General features: G+C 32.6%; 2 protein-coding genes across 2 annotated transcripts; one reads left to right on the top strand and one right to left on the bottom strand.

The window, feature by feature from the left end:
• Window positions 1-823: 823 nt before the first annotated feature.
• LOC108333697 (probable pectinesterase/pectinesterase inhibitor 46) lies at window positions 824-3,150 on the top strand. Its single transcript, XM_017569175.2, has 3 exons — window positions 824-1,355; window positions 1,555-2,055; window positions 2,216-3,150. The coding sequence occupies exons 1-3, from the start codon at window positions 824-826 to the stop codon at window positions 2,890-2,892; spliced, it is 1,710 nt and encodes a 569-aa protein (XP_017424664.1). The 3' UTR covers window positions 2,893-3,150.
• A 122-nt stretch (window positions 3,151-3,272) lies between these two features.
• On the bottom strand, window positions 3,273-7,440 carry LOC108333112 (probable pectinesterase/pectinesterase inhibitor 47). Its single transcript, XM_017568447.1, has 3 exons — window positions 6,711-7,440; window positions 4,613-4,967; window positions 3,273-4,185 (listed from the first exon to the last, which is right to left on the bottom strand). Exons 1-3 carry the CDS (start codon window positions 7,365-7,367, stop codon window positions 3,491-3,493), a joined length of 1,707 nt encoding a protein of 568 aa, XP_017423936.1. The 5' UTR covers window positions 7,368-7,440; the 3' UTR covers window positions 3,273-3,490.
• Window positions 7,441-17,373: the final 9,933 nt, after the last annotated feature.

Raw genomic sequence — 17,373 nt, 5'->3', positions numbered from 1 at the left:
AGAACACAAGGTTTCATATTTTATAAGAACGAAAAACAAAGAAAAAAATTTATAACAACAAAACATAATCTCTAACTTTATAAGGGACTAAAAATATATTTAAAATAAATATGTAAATATTTACTGTTAATTATTAAGCATTAATTATTATTTTTTTATTATCAATTATTAATTAAGATTTAAATATTAAATTATTAAATATCAAGTAATAAATAATCCATATTCAACATTTAAATTCACTATGCAATATTCATAAATTGAAACATATATATATATATATATATATATATATATATATATATATATTTATAGTAAATAATAAGTACTCAACGTTCAATAATTTTATAAACATGTCATAATAAATACTATTATTATTATTATTATATAAAATGAATTATTCTAATAAATATATCAATATAAATTAATAAATTTAATTGCGTATTTTATTATCATATAACAAGGCAATATTGACATTCTAGGTGACGAATATGTTGTTTTTCTTCTTACATTCTATCATTAAAATTTTGTATATATTTTTGGTACATTATATATACATACATATAACTAATTAATTAGTGAATAAATAAATGAGAGTGGTCAACCAATTAGGATGTAGCACGCACTAACATGGCATGCACTCAACTTAAACATGCAGACACAAAATACAAGGTTTTTAGTGGCTTCCACGTATTAACAGTGTTGCGTGCTACTACACTCTTCCTTACATTAACATACTACACATATCTTATGCTAAACAACCTTGTAAATTCAAACAAATTTCTTTCAAGAATAATAGAAGTGGTGTTGGAGAATTTGATTCAGCATGTTCAAATCCTACGGGAAAGTTGATGAGCATGAGCAAATGGTGTTGGAAGCAAGGAAGAAAACCAGAAAGAGAATCACAATCATAGGATTGTCCTCGATTGTTTTAGCAGCCGTTGTTTTTGCTGCTGTGTTTGGCATTCGTGGCACCAACTCTTCAGAAGGTGCCAATGATGCTCACACTGTGACAGATTCAGTGAAGGCTGTTTGTGATGTGACATTGTACAAGGATTCGTGCTACAGCAGCCTTGGTTCTGCTGTGAACTCAAACCAGGTTCAGCCTCAGGAGTTGTTCCTGCTGTCAAAGAAGGTTGCCTTATCTGAAGTGTCCAAAGCTGTTGAATATTTCAGTGATCATGATCATGGAGCTTTCAAAGGGGTGGTTGTGAAGAACAGCAGGACCAAGGAGGCTATGAAAAATTGCAGGGAGCTTTTGGGTCTTGCGGTTGATCATCTGAATAGCTCTTTGACATCAGGGGAAAACTTTTCGCTTAAAGTTTTTGAGGATCTTCAAACATGGTTAAGTGCTGCAGGTACTATTTATTATAAGTATATATATGCTAGCATGGTTAGAAGTTATGAACATACATCCAAGGCTGTTTCTGGCCTAGTAATTACGATGTTAGTTTCAAATCTCCAAATTCGGCCACTTAGAGCTACAGTACACTTTTGTTCTACCCCTTTGGCTTGATAAAAATAACCGTACACTTTGTTTTCTCTGTGCTGAAATAGGTACATATCTGCATACTTGTATCGAAGGCTTTGAAGATGAAAAAGAAGCAATTAAGACAAGTGTAGTAAGCTATCTTAAAAATTCTACACAGTTTACCAGTAACAGTCTTGCCATCGTTACCTGGATCAACAAGGCTACAACCAAACTGAACCTTAGGCGCTTACTGAGTTTACCTCATCACAATGAAGCACCAGCATGGCTTCCTTCAAAAGATAGGAGACTCCTTCTGACAGAGGATTTGAGGAAGAAAGCTGACATTGTTGTGGCCAAAGATGGCAGTGGGAAATATAAGAAAATTTCTGATGCACTTAAACATGTTCCTGATAAGAGCAACAAGAGGACTGTAATCTATGTGAAAAAAGGGATTTACTATGAAAATGTGAGGGTTGAGAAGACCAAATGGAATGTGATGATGATTGGTGATGGAATGACTTCTAGTATTGTATCTGCCAACCTTAATTTTGTGGATGGCACACCAACTTTTTCAACAGCAACATTTGGTAAGTGAAAACTATGTCCATTCATTTTTACTTTTACATGACTATTTTAGAAGTCCTACCATGAAAATGAACTAGGCTTCAAATTTAATGTTTGTCATTTCATAAACACAGTTTGGATGACTAGGAAATATTTTCTTTGTGGTTTGTTGGGTGCAATCAGCTGTATTTGGAAGGAATTTCATTGCTAGAGATATGGGTTTTAGGAACAGTGCTGGTCCACAGAAGCATCAAGCAGTAGCACTAATGACAAGTGCTGATCAAGCAGTTTACTATAGGTGCCACATTGATGCATATCAGGATAGTCTCTATGCTCATTCCAACCGTCAATTCTACAGAGAATGTAACATCTATGGCACGGTTGATTTCATCTTTGGAAATTCTGCAGTTGTGATCCAAAACTGTAATATTAGGCCAAAGTTACCAATGCATGGCCAGCAAAACACAATCACAGCTCAGGGAAAAACTGACCCTAACATGAACACTGGGATTTCCATTCAGAACTGCAACATTTCACCCTTTGGTAACTTGAGTTCTGTGGAGACATATCTTGGAAGACCCTGGAAGAATTACTCAACCACAGTGTACATGAAATCCAGAATGGAAGGTTTTGTGAACCCCAAAGGCTGGTTACCATGGACAGGGAACTCAGCTCCAGACACCATTTTCTATGCAGAATTTCACAATGTTGGACCAGGTGCTTCAACAAAGAATAGGGTGAAGTGGAAGGGTTTGAGAACCATTACAAGTGAACAAGCCAGCAAGTTTACTATCAAAGGTTTTCTACAGGGAGATAAATGGATTTCTGCAGCAGGTGCCCCATTTAAGTCTGATCTATGACAACAGCCATAATATGCAATTTGCAAAGCTCCCTTTGTCAAAATTGTTTCCCCTTTTGGATCATTTTCCCTTTCCCTTGATCTTCTTGATTTGTATTATTAATTTGAAAGTGAATAACGATTCTTTTCATTTGACTATTCTTTTTATTCATGCATAGTTTGCACCAATCTCTGTCCCTTCTCTCAATTTTGTTTCACTTGGAGACAGGCATGGATTATAAAAGAGATCAATATTCTGAGATTTTTCTTTTCAACTAGGTCCAATCTCCATGTAGCCAACTTCACTTATGGGAATAGGACTATACTGTTGTTGTAGTTTTTGGAGAGTGGTGGAGACAAGCATGCAACTCTTCTCACATCTAGAAGTAAAAGAAAGGCAAATTGAGACATAATAATCATAGTGGACCACATTTCCTAATTGCGTTCAAGTGCATTGTTTCTACAAACTTGTATATACTTTTATTAATACTTGAGAATTTCATAAGAACATTAATGACTCTCATCATCCCTTTTGGATGCTCCTCCTTAAAAGGAAGTCATATAGCTATATTGCATCTAACAAACAATGAATCAAAATTATCTTTTCAATAATGAATCAATTATCTTAACAGTCCTTCAGTGTAAGGTATATCTGTGTCAGGAAGCCAAGTATTTCCCAACGTGAAGTTCAGGACTGTGAAGTTCCAAGCTTGAGTAGCATTCAACAGAAAGTAACCAGGCCACTGTACTCTATCGCTAGTGTTAGAACCAGGACCGTAGTTGTTAAACTCACCATAAAAGAGGGTGTCTAAACCAACAGTGCCATTCCACTCTAACCACCCTGCAGGTTGAATAACATTTCCAATGTATGATTGCAGGAAAACAGTCCTTGAATACAACTTCCATGGCCGGCCTAAGTAGCTTGCTGTGGAATTCAAGTCCGCAGCTAAGTCTGGTGCGGCATCAATGGTGCAGTTTTGGATTGAAATGCCAGTGGTCTGAAAAGGATCAGTTCTTCCTTGTGCTGTCACAGCATTCTTCTGGTTTGGCAATGGTTTTCTGGCATAGATCTTACTCTGTTGGAACACCACGGCTGCGTTGCCAAAAATGAAGTCCACAGTGCCATAGATTTCACATTCCCTGTAGAATTGCCTCAGAGAGTGAACATAGAGAGTGTCTTGATATCCTTCAAAACTGCAACGGTAGAATGTAGAGAGGTCAGCATTGTTCCTCACTGCCACTGCTTGGTGTTTTTCTGGTCCAGCTGTGTTTCTGAATGTAACATCCACTGCTATAAACCTTTCTCCTGAAACAGCTGTATTCAACAAAATGCAAATATGTTAATGATTAAGATAAATTTTTAATATTATAAATTTATTCACCCTTTTGAAATTTCTAACAGACCCTGTATACGTCTCAAATATAATATACCTAACAAATAACAAATTTCTTTAAAATAGACATAGAAAGTCTGATAGGAAATAGACCCAACAAATAACAAACTTTGCTAAAATAGACTATAATGACTCTAATATCAGATTAAGAAGTGAACTTTGAACTTAACTCAATTTTACAAGTAAATCTTATAAGGTTGAGTTAGGCTTAAAATTTACTTAACATTTTTAACTGTTAAAGGATTATCAGTGAAAGAAAATTTTCTGATGACACTTGACTTGCTATTAGGACAAGTAAAACTAGTCGTTGCAAAATGAGAAGAACTAGAAAGAATAACAAGGACTTACCAAATGTGGAAGAATTGAAAGTTGTCCAACCATCTATGACACTATGGTTCCCTGTGATGATAGTCTTGTTAATACCATCTCCAACAAGCAATATATTCTTCTTTTCTCTGGGAATTACCACATATTCCTCATAGATTCCCTCCCTAACATACACCAGGAAATATCCATCTTCAGGCTTTGTGTTATTGGGTGCAGCAGCAATAGCCTCTCCAATGGAAGTATAGTTGTCCATTCCATAAGAACTCACAATCACAAAATCCTGTAATAAAATTCCTTGGCTTCCACTTTCCTTAAGATTCCTTCCAGCTCTGCTGCAATTGGATAACTTGGTGCAACTATACTTTGTGCGAAGAAGCTGCAACAATTTTAGCCTTTCAATTAACACTTTATGCTTATATATATATTGAACTATGGTTGATTAAGTAGACAAAATTTATGCAAAGATTAACAGCAATAAAACTTCAGTGTTTCTTACCAAACAATTCTATGATTGAATTATATGCTCATGTATGTATAATGCAGCATTGATAATTGTTTGACAGACATACAAGAAAGTTTATGTAAGATCTTTGTCATAGACTGATTTGGTAGCAAGTGATACCCAGTAACTGAAAATTACTTATATGTTTTATGATTCTAAAAAATGTCACAAAGTGTAAAGAGTTTTTCTTTTATGAAATTTGGTAACAGCTAAGAATCTCTGCTCATGAATTAATCTGCATAATGTAGACAACTTGACATTAATATATGGTATACATAATGGCAGGTTAGAAAATAAAACGCAGATTTCACGTGCATGGAGCAGTGCAAATGGTGGAAACTAGGAAGACTTCACGTGAATGATCATGAAATTTTTAGATTATGGCAAAGCATTCACATTAAAAGGCAGAGGATAACAGAGCGTACTTGTTTGACCTATAGTCAACCCATTAAAGCATCATGCATGTGGTTGACTTCACCTATCTCTACTTTTTATCATCTTAGAAGTTGAAATTACCCCATTCAAATCTCAAGAATCGATAATAAATAAAATAAATTTTAATATTATGTTAATATTTGAGTTTATCTTAAAATTAATTTCACAAAATTTGCTTACAAATATTAATTATTCAGAAACTTTAAGGTATTGATGTTTTACAAATCCAAAATTTTATTAATTAACAATCCTTAGAGCAGTAATTCACTACCCCTGTTTGGCAATTACAGTAGTAATTTATAAAAAAAAATGTAATAGTATTAAGTATAATATTTTAGTATGAAACCAACAATATTTTAATCTACCAAACGTTTCTTAACATCAATATATATAAAATTGACTCCTGAAAAAAAAAAAATATATATATATATATATATATATATATATATATATATATATAACAGTGGAAATACTTTTAAGATAAAAGTAGTTCCACAAAAAAACGTTTACAACAGCTATTGAAATTTGTAAAGAGGAAGATTTTGGCTTAAGAAAATAATTTTTTTTATCAGCAAAAGCCTTACGAAAAGAATAAACTTCTGGCTCAACCAATAAGCCACATAATTTTAAATCTAACAAGTTGTATATTTTCTTGTTCTTGAAAAGTTAGAAATATAAATAACCATTACGGAAGAAAAAAATGAAGAAATATAAGTTAAAAAATCCGTGATAACTTTTACGTCAATTGAAATTTATAGTAAATTTTGTCTTAACTAAGACAAAAAATAACGTTATAAACATAGTTTGAATGTTTGACCAAAGATTAAAAGCATTGATATTTGTTTCTCTTTCAAGTAATACCAAAAAGTGAAAAAGTAGTGAAGATTTGACTGGTGGAGTGTGCTTTACAGTGCTTGGTTGAGGTGATTCAATGAACTAAAAATTAGAATCCATAGGTCATAAATCTGTCTCCATGCAAATAAATATAAACCTAACCTAAAACAGACAAAAACATATGATGTGTCGGTGATACAATTGTACAGAAACAAACAACCTCGTTAATGTACTTCAGTTTGCAAGATTTAGATTCACTTTCTACATTATAATCTGTCACATATATTCACTTCAGTAATCAAAACCAAGTACGAAGAAACATCATCGGTGAAGAGAAACAAGGATTACCTTGATGAGCTTCTCCAGTGGTTGCCTGACCTTGAAGGTTTTGGTGGGTAGTCCATGTTTGCGTGTCTTGTTTCTTCTGAGGTTCTTGTCGAGAGCCTCGGTGACCAACCCAAGTGAGACACTGTACAACTGGGTCACATCCTTCAGTGGCACAGCAAGGGCACTGGCAATGTTGCTTTTGGTCACCACCAACCCATCATAGCATGTGTAGTGGTTGGTAGCCACAGCACTGAGATAGCTCTCCATTTTCTGAACCAGTTCAGTATCTGAAGAACTCACGGATTTGAGCTCTTCAGATATGGACGATAAGTAGTCCACGTTTAGCTGGTTGAGGTCTTTGCAATCTCCAAGGGATGCAACTTCTGCATGGTTGAGGGAAGAAGACGATTGGTGGCGATGGAGGAAGTCATCAAAGACCTTGGCGAGTTTACGTGCCTGTTTGAGGCTTTGCTTTATGGAGAACTTGCCATAGCCATAAGGGTCGGAAGGGGAGGCACGGATGGCTGAGAGAATGGAACGGCATAGTTTTGGATAGAGTGTGGCTTTGCAGGCAAGAGAAGAGGAAGGAGAAGGTGGAGAAGGTGGAGATTGAGCTAAGAGTAATAATGGAGCTGAGAGGAAGAAGAGAAAGAGAAGGAAAAATGGTGGGGATGACATTGTCTAGTTGTTGAACTTCGATGTGGGGCTTGGAAAGAAGTTTGTGTCTTGTGTCTCCGAATATATGTTTTAGCATATGATGAGCATTTATAGAGGCATGGGAGTGAAGGAGAAGTGTGAAATTATTGACTCTTCCAACTATTGTGTATCTTCTTCCATTAATCTTTAAACTATTACAAATCATTTTATCATTAGTTTATCTTACCTTCGTTTAGCTCATCATCATGCTAAAACTAATTTAAAAGATCAAATTTATCAATATTTTTTTTTGTTAATATTAGACTTTTAACATTTTCTTTTTTTATTGAAATATTTTGTATGTGTGACTAAATGTCTTTTAATGTTGTTGATAAAATTCTAATAATAGATAATTTAATACAGGTAATAAATCTTGTTAAGATAAAATTAATACTGTATTAAAAAATGGAAATTTTTTTAATATAAGTTGAACATTTTGTTAAAAATATCGTATCGAGTAGAAATAAAATAAATTTATAATATATATATATATATAATTATATTTTATAAATTTTTGTAAAAGTAAGTTAGACTTAAAAAATTTAATTATGATTTTTCTAATCTATAGGAAAAAATCCTTTTCTTTTTTGTCGGTTGCGATAGAGAGGAAGTCGAACTTCCGACACTGTGGTTTGTAGGCACGTATTATAATTCTCTGAATTATGAGTGACATCCCGTTATCTTTACTTGATATCTATTTACTTAAAAATGGAAATTTGTCTCTTTCTAGTCTAAGAAAATGTGAAAGTATCTGTCATGAGGTGTTAAGAGACCTTAAACAAACCTTATTTTTTCGACTAAAAGTTGTGAAAACGAGGAGTGAGAGAAAAATTAATAAATATTGGTAAAATAATAGAATTAGAGATGAAAAAAAAAATCTCTGTCCTCAAATAAATATCCATGAATATTTATTATCCACGAATTGTAAATAACGGGTTTTTTAATACCGCATGTGGACCCGACCCAACAGTTGCCATCCTAATTAGAATGTAATAGTATGTTAGAGAAATAAAGTAAAAAATGAGATAGTTACGTATGGCGTTTGGTTTTTTGAGGATATATTTATGAGAGAGAGAGAGAGAGAGAGAGAGAGAGGAAACGTGAATGCGCGTTGGGAATTATTAAAGGGAGAGAAATAGTAGAAGTGTGTCGGTGTTCTGTAGAAGAAAGGAACGTGCAAGGAAAGGAAAGTCTTCTAACAAATGCTAAGGTTAAATGCTACTTCTAACGGCAGATAAGGTATACCTGCATGTTTGTTGGATATTTTCTCCACTTTCAATTATTACCATTTGGTACAACAACAATATATATATATATATATATATATATATATATATATATATATATATATATATATATATATATTTGAACCAATTTCTTTACAATTATCTTTTGGAAAAAAATACGAAATTAAATTATTATTTTCTTCTTCTAAATTATATTTATTTATGTATAAACTAACTGTACAAGTTTTCTCATAAAACTGCTCCAACTTTTTACTTTTAACTTATGGATTAGTTAATTTCATTTTCTGTTTCATGTTTTTTCTTATATACATCCTTTATGAATTTATCAAAAATAAAAGTATTAAAAGCACTTTGTGTAAGGCCTCTAAAACGTAATCAGCCTCCACATGTCAAATCACGTTATTAATGTCAAAAACCCTGTTCAGATTTTGTATTAAGAAACGCACCCAACCCCACACTCTGACCACCATTAAATGCACCCACGCCGCACGTTCAGTGCCATTAAAACGCACTCACACCCACTCTGCATGCAACTGTCAAGTGTCACTTTTGGAACATTCGAAATCGTTAGTGGAATACAAGTGGCAGCAGGAGAATGGACGTTCGTCCTACGTGGAAGGGAAAATGATTTTCTGAAAAACTCTCTTCCCACTCTTCTGCATGCTTCGTCTTCTTCCCCAAAATTCTAATTTCCAATTCTCTACCTTCTCTCTAGAAACCTCCATCTTCTCTCTACCGTAACTCACTTTCTTCTTCTCCGATCCAATTTCAGAGACCGTAGAAGAGATCCAGACATCCTAAGCTTTCCATTAAACCGAACAAGTTCAAGTTTTGAATCTGGTAAGTTTCTTCCCTTAGTCGTTCGTTCTTAGGTTTCATGCAAAACCAAACCTAGTTATTTGCATTAGCTTTGTCTGAATCAAATTATGATTCTGTAAATTGTTTTAGTTCACAAGAGTTGAGTGATCTGAGGATAGAAGTGGTAGTTGGGCGAATCCAGTTTTACACGTTTGGACGTTCGTTCACGAATCCAGGTAAGGGAAGCTTATTAAATTTAATTCCTATGTTTACACTGTACTGTATGCGCGTTCTATGTGTTGTATGAAGTATGAATTTATGATATTTGATTTTTGGTATACGATTATGATCATGAGTTGATGTATGAAAATGATGAAATATACTATGGTATGAGTAAACTGAAATATGAAATGTAGGATGAGATGAATATATGAAAGTATATGCTGAGAAATGTGTTTAATGTAAATGAAACTTTAAATATGAATTTTCATATGATATTGAACGTTCGTCATCGAACGGTCTTTGACCGTTCGGTGTTATTACCAAATTTCGTTGGGATTGAATTCTTTCATTCGGAAAGGATTCCAGTCGAGGACAACGCCCTCTTGTATTAGAGCTACGTTTGAGCGATCGGCCGAACGTAGATATCCTGAGTATTTTGTGAGAATTGAGAAACCTATAAAAGTAACTTTGAACTCTTAGTCATTCTGCGACGAGTCTCGACCCAAAGCGTACGTCCTAAGTGGCGCTCGGTCTTATACCGAACGCTCGTCCCAAAGCATACGTTATAAGTAGCGCTCGGTCTTATACCGAACGTTCGTTCTTTATCCTTAATTACTAAATGGGTAGAAATAGCGTTCGTCCAAAAGTTTCAGTAACGTTCGTCCAAATATTTAATAATAAATATCTATTACCGCGTTCGGTCATTGACTGGCGGTTAGTCTCTTTTATTAAATCGTACTCGGTATCAGTATCTAAACGCCTTGCGGTGTCTTTATCCATTTGGTTTCGATCTATAGTTATTGAACTTAAATTATTCTAAGTATCATTTAAATCGTTCTAGAATCAGTTCATTTAACTGATTCAAGTGGTCATAACGTCCGTACTTGGAAAGACGTTTGTTTCCTTCCGTTCAGAAACGAGAACTTCTCTGTATCATGATAACGTTCGTCCTCATTATGAAGGGGGCTGAACGCTCGTTTTTTTATGAAACTAAAATGGAGTATGAAAATGATGTTAAGTTGGAAAGTTATTGAGAATGAGCAGTATATGAGGTGAAAATATGGTTGTGGATTTTGAACGAGCGTTCCGTGGAGGAACGACTCATGTATTGAATATTGGAAATTGTATAGTATGACTATGGTAAAGCTACTGATGGCAGTTCATCCTGATGTTCCGTGAGTACTCGTCCTCACATAGAGGAGGGTAGGTCATGTGTGGGAACGGCAGGAGGTCCTAGTCCTTAGGAGTACTTTGGACTGATAGGGCTAACCTCGGGTGGCAGCTATTGAATGTTTTCTAGTTACTACATCACCCGGGTGCAAGAACGCCTGTAGATACATAGATTCATACAGTCCGGACGGTCTGTCTTATGAGAGTTTTGAATGTTTGTATGTGTTGTGATATTCTTATGATTGTTAATATGTTGATTTGTATGAATGAATTGTGAATTAAATTCAATAAGCTTACCTTGTGTTCTTTCCTTGTGTTGTCGTTCGTACCTGTACGTCCGTCCTGTCTATGCAATGATCATCCGTGTGGATGTGAGCAGACGGAGAGGCGTTGCTTGAAGAAACGCTGGAAGAAGAAAATTTGGAAGACGCCAATCTGGTTGAAGTAGAAGTTAAAGCCGAGCCCTAAAGCGCTCGTTAAGTTTTAGTCTTTAGTATTTCTGTTTAGCTTTTTGAACGTTCGGTTAATGTTTGTAAAACCGTTCGTCTCTGAACTTTGCAATACTGCTGTGTTGTAATTATCTCTGTACTTAAGCCGTTCGGCTTTGGAAGTTTAATATTAGTGTAAGACTGCATGATTTAACTGTTAATTGTAATTAATTCTAAATTATAGTTATTACTGTATTTTGGGATGTTACATTTTGCATATATTAAAATTAGTTTATATATAATTTATTTGTAAATAATTTCTATTTTTTTAGATTAAGCATAAGTTAAGTTGGTTTTTTAGTTTAGGAAGAATTTTTTTTATTAATATTTAAAACCGTTTTTAAACAAATATATAAATTCTCTTTGTCTTTTTATTAATACGCTTTTGGTCTTTCAAATGTACGTTGAAAATTGCGCCTTCTAAATTTAAAATTGATTTTTTTAATTAAATATTTCTTCACGTACTTTTTAAGTGTTTATTTTAATAACATTTATGTATAAGCATTTGAAAAGAGGAATTAGAACAAGTTCATTTTTTTCAAGTCAAAGGAACTGAAAAATTAAATTTAAATTTAATAATAAAAAAGAAAACTAGTGGAAATTTGAAGATCTAAAACATTTTTTTTATTTCTTGGTGTTTTATATTTGTTTCAAGCTTCGATGATGAATATAATAGTAATAATACAATAACTTGGTGAAATATAGAATATATGAGTTTGATATCTCTCACAAAGAAAGAGATTAGTCTATATCTCGATGTTAGGTAGATGTTATTTGCTCCCTTTAATTTAAATTGAGTGATATTAGAGGGTTTTAATAGTTTACAAAAATAATTACTTCAAGACAATGTTACTTCTATTTTAAGTTGAATAATGTTTTAATTTTCAAAAGAAAAAATCGTGTTAAGTTTGATTTTTAATTTTTAATAAAGCTGTAACATGTATTCTAATTTTGTCATATAATATTGAAAAGAAAAAAAAAAGGAAGGATATTTTAGTAAGACTGTTCTTTCCTTCTTTTTTTTAATATATTTGTTACTAAATAAATGCTTGGTGTGAGATCATTAAATTCAAAGAAAGTGGAATCCAGGTTTATGCAGCTGGTTGGATCCATCGATCTTTTACGGTAGTATATAAGTAAATTTTTCAAAATTTTGGACCACTTTTTGCATGCACTTCTTCTTTCCAAATTTCTAAGTTTTATTTTCTCCTTCTTCTCTCTAAAATTCTCCTCCTTCTCTCTACAAATTCTCATCTTCTTTTTCTTCTGATTATCAATTTAGACCGTGCCTGAGTTTCCTAGTCGCAAGAGTTTCTCTTTTCACCAATCAAGTTGTTGTTTGGAGTTGGTAAGTTAAATTCACTCGTTCTTTGAAGTTTTTGTATTTTCTTATACAAGCAAGCATTGTTCAGCTTGCATGTGTTCATCATCTACTTCTCTGAGTTTGTTTTCTGTCTTTGATTCTCTGGTTGGTTCCTTTTCACCGATCAGAAAGTAGTAGGTTGCCTTAGAACTTGTTTTCTGGTTAGTCAACACAGTAGAAGCTTAGGAAGTGTCTGGTTTATTCGAGGTAAGGGAAGCTAGTAATTTAATTATGTTTTTCTGTGTTTGGAATTTATGTTTGAATGCTTGCATGTATGAATCATGATATGTTTGATTGAATTGTATTCAAATTCTGGGATTGACCAGACTTGTGAACTGGTTTGGAGTTTCCTGCTGTAGAACATTCGGTCATTTCTGGTTTGGAAAAGAGAGTATGTAAAAATGTGAGTTGGGATCAGTGTGAAATAGGTTCAGTGGAATAGGTTTAAAATAACTTAGAAATCAATTTTGGAGGTTTATAAATTAAGAAAAATTATCTTGTTGTGGTGTAAGAAGTGTTATTCAGAATCTTGTTTTGTTGACCGTTTGGTCGTGTCCGTACTCAGTCATTAACTAGGTTCGGTCTACTAGAGGTGTTATTTATTTATGACCGTTCGGTGTAATCACAGTTTTTCGATATTAAACTAGTGTTCGGTCTGGATAGAGTATCCAGTACGCTCTAAGTACTCGGTCTAGTATAAGCATTCGGCCTAAGTTTTTAAGAGTTCGGTTTGAGCTATGAGTGTTCGGTTTAAGCTCTTCGGGTTTAGGTTAAGTTCCTAGTAGTTGGTTTTCTGTAGTGGTCGGTCAATAATAGCGTTCGGTCATTTCTTTTGTTTTGTCTCTTATGGACCGTTCGGTGCTCTCGATTGGGTAGTGTGAAGGTGTTCGGTCTCCAACGTTCACAGGTTTTCTCTTTCTTCTATGAATAAAAATATAACTGATGAATGATTGTTTATGTTAAATATGAGAATCTTGATGTTCAAATACTATGGAAGAGAATTCCAAGGCGGAATGTCTCGTGGATAGTTATTGAATTGTAAAGTATGAATATAGATATATTAAGCTAGCGTTCATCATGAAATTCTATGAGTATCATTCTCACATAGAGAGAGATATTTCATTTGTGAGAATAGCAGGAGGTCCTACCACCTCAGGGTGTCGAGGTAGGTATTATGAGATTAACCTTGGATAGTAGCTTGATTGGTGTCAGCTGTTACACTACCACAAGTGTAAGAACGACTGTAGCTACATATTCATACAAACCATATATATATATATATATATATATATATATATATATATATATATATATATATATATATATATATATATATATATATATATATATATATGTGTGTGTGTGTGTGTGTGTGTGTGTGTGTGTGTGTGTGTGTGTGTGTGTGTGTGTGTGTGTGGTGTTCGGTTTGTATGTGATTATTTCTATTTAGTGTTTGCATGATGTATTGTTCGGTTTTGTACGGACTAAAATTGCATGAAATGTATAGATGTGTTTATAATCAAATTACATTAGCTTACCCTACTTTCTTGTTTTGTCTTGTTTTGTCCATCTGGTTACCTTTTCTTTTGCAATGATCATCCTGTGGATGTGAGCAGAAGGCGATGAGTGTTCGGTGGAGCAAGCGTTGGAAGGCGAGGATCCTGTTGCTTAGGTTAGGACCGTTCGGTCATCAGTTGTATATAGTTTTAGAATAGATTGTTCGGTCAATAGGCTTAGTTTATCTTTTGTAAACTGATCGATTTATACATGATGTTATATCACCATACGGTTTTGACAAGTATGAAAATTACATGTTTTCAGACTTATTAATTAACTCAAAATTTGTATTTATTCATGAAATAATGTGTTTTCCTCATTGAAAAGTTGTAATTAGAAGTAGGAAAGTGTGTAGTAAATTGTACAGGAATTTATACATCAAAGTGGAGTGCTATCAGATGTTTCTCGCTAAGCCAACATTAAATCGCTCAACTAAATAGAGTTTTATTCGCTCAGCGCACCAGCACAACTCGCTAAGCGAATAAAGGACAATTAAAGATATGCTGCAGTTGAATATTGGCTTAGCTCATAAAGAGTTGTGCGCTTAGCGAATTAGTTATGTTTTTAATTGGCTTTTAAAGTGGGAAATAGACAGAAAGAACTCCTGACAGAAGTCCCAGACAAAGGAAAAAAACGAAAACATCTCAAGAACTTTCGGAGACTACTTCAAGGCATCAAGACACCATTGTTGCAAGCGATTGCTTCAAATGTGTACGTTCTAGATGTCTAGGAGTAGTTAAATTTTTCTTTCGTTGGAATTGGATGTAATGAACTCACTCTGATGTAATTTTCGTGTTCAATATATCATTGTTCGTTCATATGCTCTTTCTTGAATTTACTAACATTATATTAAAATATAATGTTATTTGAATGTCTTTGATTACTTGAACATGAACATAGATAGAGCACCTAAGTGATTTGAGATCTAGGGATAGACTCAATAACTTGATCTTTTTTAGCATCAGACTTAATGCAAATTGTATGTTAAATTGACTAAGGGATTAACATTTTGATATATAAATTTAGAACTAGTTGCTAAGGGATTAGGACTAGTATGCCTTAATGTGAATGCTTGAATGAAATAATGATATAGTGTACAAAGTTTTATCTTCATATGATTCATGAAAGCCAATTCCAACAAAGGTTCCTTTAAATATAATTCCTTCCACACCAACTGTTTGATAAAATACCAAAAAGAGTTTCTAGTGTTGTTTTGTGCATTTTGATGTCTAATTGAATTATAAAAGGAAGAATTGTCATGTGTTGCACAAGTCCTTTGGGAGAACGATACTCTGAACTTACTCTATATTAGTTGGAACGATTTGTTATACTTGCCAAAAAAGTTATCAGGTTTATGTCTATATTTTTGTATAAGACTTGTGTTACTCTGTAAAGTTTTTAGTTTTATAGTTATTTTGTATAACTATACTGTTAAAATATTTTACTAACTCTCTATGGACTGATCTATCGTATATTATATGTGATTAATCTATGATATATTATGCTATATTTTGGGATGTTACACTTGGAACCAATTATTCAAATTTTCTTCAAATATTTTTACTTTAATTTCTATACAAGCATTATATATTATTCCAATACAATATTGGTATTTATTAAAGAAAATTATAAAAACTATTTTATTAAAAATAAAAGTGTTGTTTTTATTTATATAGATAACATCAATGTTTCCCCTCTAAGTTTAGTTAGATAATATGGTATTTGATATATTATTAGCTTTAAAGTTTATAAGAATGAAAATAAGTTTAATTCAAATTCATAAAACAAATTTATATGGTCTAGTATGATTACATTTATATATTATTGATTTTATACTTAGTTTGTATGAGACTTCTAATATACTCTTCTTACTTTGAAACATATAATCTTATGCATGAGATTAGATATTAGTAGTAATTAATTTAATAAAGAGTTAAACAATAAACTTAATAAACAACAAACTTAGGATAGAGTTTAATACAAAACTTTGATATCATGTTAAAAAATAAATTTTAAACACTTTATACTTATAAAATAAGGTTGAATTAGAATTAAAGTCAACTTTTTAATATAATATATTAGAATATTTGTTAAAACTTATTCTAACAAAATTTCTTGTTTATTGAATTTGTTATTCTATTTATTATCAAGTTATCTATTAATATTTACTCTTTTATATATATATATATATATATATATATATATATATATATATATATTATGTTTAAAGTTTTATATTAATTATAAAATTAATTTACAAGTGAATCTCAACTTATAAATTATTTTTATAAAGTTAATTAATTTTAAAATTCCTTTTAAGTATTTGAATTGTTCTTAGTTTCAACTAGTAAGTGAAGTAGAACTATTAAATATATTTAAACATACAAAATTTAAAATTTACAGATATTTTGCAAATCTCAATTTAACCACATGAGATAAGGTTGGATTAAATTAAACAATGATTTAGTGATTAATCATTAGGTGGGAATGTATCCATATATATAGGTGCTAGAGCTCTGACAAAATAGCAAGATATCATGCGCACTAAAAAGCGATTTTAGAAGGAAAAAAGTGCTTAGTAGATTGAGTTAGTTAAAAAATTGAAGATACTTTATCTATCATCGATCATTTACAAAAGTTGAAGCAAGATATGACGTCAGTGATAGTTCAGCTTCTTCATCAACTTTTCTATGGCAAACTTAAGCGCTTTTTACTTGAAGTTGTCATCTTATAGATTACTTCTTTATTTTCTTCTCTTTTAAGGAAAAAACAACACTTATTGGTTCTATCTTAAGTACGTTTTTGCATCGCCAGCAAGAAAATATAAAACAAAAATATAGAAAACTCCAAGGTAAGAGAAAATGTAAAAAATATTTTTATTCAAACATCAAGTCTAATTAAAATTAGAGGCGGAAAAGCAAGAAAACCTTTAATATAATATCATCTTTGTTTCAGTACGAATGTTGTGACCGAGATACGAACCTAACGAATTGCAACCGCTTCTTCCTGTGATGTCGTTACCGTGATATCTCCCTTTCTGAGGGGAAAATGGGTTGGGTACCTGCAAAGGCACTCCGACGCTCAAATTAACAAAGGATATATTGAACCCTTCCTATTCAAAGTGAAGAAGAAGCTCTCTTAAT

This window comes from Vigna angularis, chromosome 11 (assembly GCF_016808095.1).
Source record: "Vigna angularis cultivar LongXiaoDou No.4 chromosome 11, ASM1680809v1, whole genome shotgun sequence".
In the NCBI taxonomy this organism is placed as follows: domain Eukaryota; kingdom Viridiplantae; phylum Streptophyta; class Magnoliopsida; order Fabales; family Fabaceae; genus Vigna; species Vigna angularis.
Note: the sequence above shows the minus strand (reverse complement) of the source record. Positions and strands in the feature narration are given on the sequence as shown.